The sequence below is a fragment of the Balaenoptera musculus genome, chromosome 15 (genome assembly GCF_009873245.2).
Source record: "Balaenoptera musculus isolate JJ_BM4_2016_0621 chromosome 15, mBalMus1.pri.v3, whole genome shotgun sequence".
Taxonomy (NCBI): Eukaryota; Metazoa; Chordata; class Mammalia; order Artiodactyla; family Balaenopteridae; genus Balaenoptera; species Balaenoptera musculus.
Window position 1 is genome coordinate 4,282,184 of NC_045799.1, and position 3,321 is coordinate 4,285,504.

Below are 3,321 nucleotides of genomic sequence, written 5' to 3' on the forward strand. Positions count from 1 at the left end.
TGGGGGAGATTCGCGGAGCTCTTCCCAGCTCGCCCTGCGCCCCCGCCTCCAGGGCTAGCTAGCTGAGCCCGCTCTCTTCCCGCCTTCCTCCTAACCTGCCTTTGCTTCTCCCTCCCTTCCTCCCGCCGCTCCTGCACCGACCCCAGACTCCCCAGTTTAGCGGTGGGCCACCAACCTGGGTCAAAGAAAACAAGGAGAATCTGGGGCGCGTCCTCCATTAGTGACGCCGGATGGGGATGGGTCCCCTTTTGGAAGGAGACTCCGGAGATGGGTCGCGGCGGGTGGGCTTCTTCGGCTTGCAGCGGCGCCGCCGCTGCTTCTCCTCCTCCTCTGGCTGCTCGGACTCCTCGGGGTCCCTCGGATCCTTGTCCTCGGGCTCGGGCTCCTCCCCTTGTCTGGGGCTCTCAGACTCCCGAGTGCTGGGCTGCGCGCGACTCGGGGAGGCGTCGGGGCTCTGCAACCTCAGGGCGTTGAGACGCTCAGTGAGAGACTGGTCGAAGGTGCGGCGCTTGGGCACCACGGGGCCGCGCTCGTCCTCGGGCTCGGTCTCAGGCTCAGTGGCGGGGGCGGTCTCAGGCTCGGTCTCGAGGTCGGTCTCCGACTCGATTTCAGACTCGGTCTCGGTCTCGGATTCGTAGTCGAACTCTTCCTCGTACTCCAGGCACTCGGGGAGGGAGAGCTCGCGGTCTGCCTCCTCGTGCTCGTGGTCGGATTCGGGGGGCTCGGGGAATACCTGGGCGGCGGAGCGGTGGTGGGCGTTAAGGAAGCTCCGGCGCTGGGCAGCCGCGCGCTGCTGGGCGCGGGCGCTGGAGGTGGCAAGGGCACGAAGGAGCGCGATGGAGCAGGAGAGCCAGAGGAGTGCGGTGGCTGCCCGGCGGCCTAGGGGTGGGCACAGATCGTTGTAACTGTGGCGAGCTCGGCGCCCTTGCTGAGCTCGGGACCTGCGATCCATCCTCACGCACACTCGGCGAATCCGACCCACCCTCTGGCTCTGCAGAGAGCAGCTCCGAAGAGCATCGGCTGCTAGAGCCGACAAAGGTGCTCCTCGCGAGGTTAAGAAGCTGGGTGCGGAGGTCCCAGCCCCACCTCGGCGCGAGGAGAAAAAGGGAAGCACCTACCTTCTTGACCACTCAACTTTCTAAAGCTCCGCGCCTCTATTTGCCTCTCTGGGCAAAAAGAAGGGATGGGAAAAGGGGAGGAAAAGTCTGTCTCCTCCCAGGCTCCTCTCTCTAAGTCTTAGACTCTGCAGCCTAAGACTCGGGAGAGGTGCCTCCGCTGGTCCTCTCGCCTGGGAGAGGAAAGGAGACTGAGGCGAAGACAAACGGGGCGGAGAGGTTCTGCAAAGTTGCGCGCCCGGACTTCTGCCGGGCATGTGCAGTAGGGAGGCGGGGGGCGGCTCCGCGCGAGTTGCGCAGTGGCGCCGAGCCCGAGGCGTAGACCCTAATGGGCCGGCAGGTGGCAGGAGGGAACCTTGTTTGAAAGGATTTGGGCGATGGGAGCGGCTGGGGGCCTGGCGGGTGCCAAGGAGCGAGAGAGCAAGCTAGCTACAGGTTAGAGTGCTTGCGCAGCTGGGCATGGGTTCTCCACGGGGTCCGTACCGCTCCCCAGCTTCTCCAGGGTTATCGATAAGTTGAACAAAGCCCGAAGCAGCTAAAAACCAGACCGCAAAATTGCGGATATTCCGGAGGAATGAGCATCTGTACGTCAGTATTAACGGTGCGGTTCCGGGCATTTTCCAGGGGCTCGATAGTCTGAGCATGGTAACCTCAGGCAATCATTAATCATGAGATCACCTTTGGCAGACCTGGTACAGTGACTGTAATCTGAGCAGTTTCCAATCCCCCCAACCACCAATGCGGTCTCAAGAGACTAATTAGTTACCCGATGGATAGATGAGCATCTTCCCTAAGAAGGACCCCCACAGACAGACGGAGTGATGGTTTACACGTCCCCAAGCCTGTTGGTGGACCGCCCTGAGCTCTAGCTGAGAACATGTGCCGAAAGTCTAATAAGCTGGAACCACTAGTTAATCTCTGTGCTGATATTCAGTAGATGCAGCCAATTCTCTGCCCCTGGGGGGCGCTGCAGGGCGATCAGCTATCAAGGAAACCGCTGGGTACCACTCAAAGCTCTTTTCATAAATAGGTTTTCAACCAAGTGAGTTCATTCAACAAGTGAGTTCATTCAACAAATACTGAGTGCCTAGCACATGCCAAGCTCTGTTCTAGGTGCTGAAGATAGAGTAGGAAGAAGAAAAGGAAAGAGAAGAAAATCTTACATTAAGGAAAGGATACTTAGGATTAATCTGCTGTTACTAAGAGCATTAAATCACTCAGGACTCCCTCCTTACCCACCAACATTGTTTAACCCGGCGTGCATTCTAGTGAGAAAATTATTGGATCAACCAGAGCATTAGGGCTAAGGGACAGCTAGACACCCTAGGTCATGTCGTTGAACCCCAAAGGAAATGAGTCCATCTCTTTCTCAGCCCTGGAAAATCAAATGAGCTCCGTGTCCTCCTGGAGGGGGATCCCTGGAGTGGTCGTTGCTCAGGCAGGATGGAACTTCGGAAGCTCTGGGGTTCCAGCTGTAACCTGACTGCTGCTTCTGGGTTGTGCGTGCCCTCCCCGTTAAAATACGGAGCATCGCTTTTGCCCTTGTGACAGGCCCACCGGTGGTATAACTCAGAGCAAAACCATCTTCCTAGAATCTGTGGAGGCAACAACAAGGCTTTACAGGTGGGACAGGTGGTTTTTCTTGTCTTTGAATCAACATGGGGGAAACTTGAAGAGTCCATGAGGTAATTCTGCCTTCCCTTCTGAGGTGGTCCACCAGGTGTCCCCTCCGGGCACTGCTTGCTGGTGCCCGAAGTGTCCTGCACCCACAGCTGTTCCTCGGTGTGGCATGACTCCCCCTTGTCCCTCGCGCACCATGCCTGCCTTAGAGCTGTCGAGCCCAGAGTGAAGACCTTAGTGAGATCCTAGCGACCGTTTTGACATGTGGAGGTTTTGTTTCTGCATCTTCGCTGGGGATGGTCTTGAATGCTCCTGCCCTGTCTTCTTGGCTGTGTCTATCTTGCATCTTGTTTTCTTCGAGTTAGTTCGTAGCATTAAAATACTGATTGGTCTAATAAAGTGGGATTGATTGCAAACCTCGTAAAAGGACAGATGTCTGCGTTCTCGTTGTGCTCTCCTCCTTACCACTTTGCAGAGCGACTGAAAGGGTTTTATTATCACAGGTGACTGGATGGCTCCAGTCATCATGTGGATGGTATTAGGGGACACGGGACAGGGCCCTTTGGAGCTGCAGATCTCAAATCCT

At 57.0% G+C, this 3,321-nt stretch overlaps 1 protein-coding gene across 1 annotated transcript; it reads right to left on the reverse strand.

Annotated features, from left to right (window-relative positions):
- Window positions 1–2,085, reverse strand: LOC118882033 (neuroendocrine secretory protein 55-like). The gene has a single exon (XM_036827544.1). The coding sequence runs from the start codon at window positions 950–952 to the stop codon at window positions 218–220; it is 735 nt and encodes a 244-aa protein (XP_036683439.1). The 5' UTR covers window positions 953–2,085; the 3' UTR covers window positions 1–217.
- Between the last annotated feature and the right edge of the window lie 1,236 nt (window positions 2,086–3,321).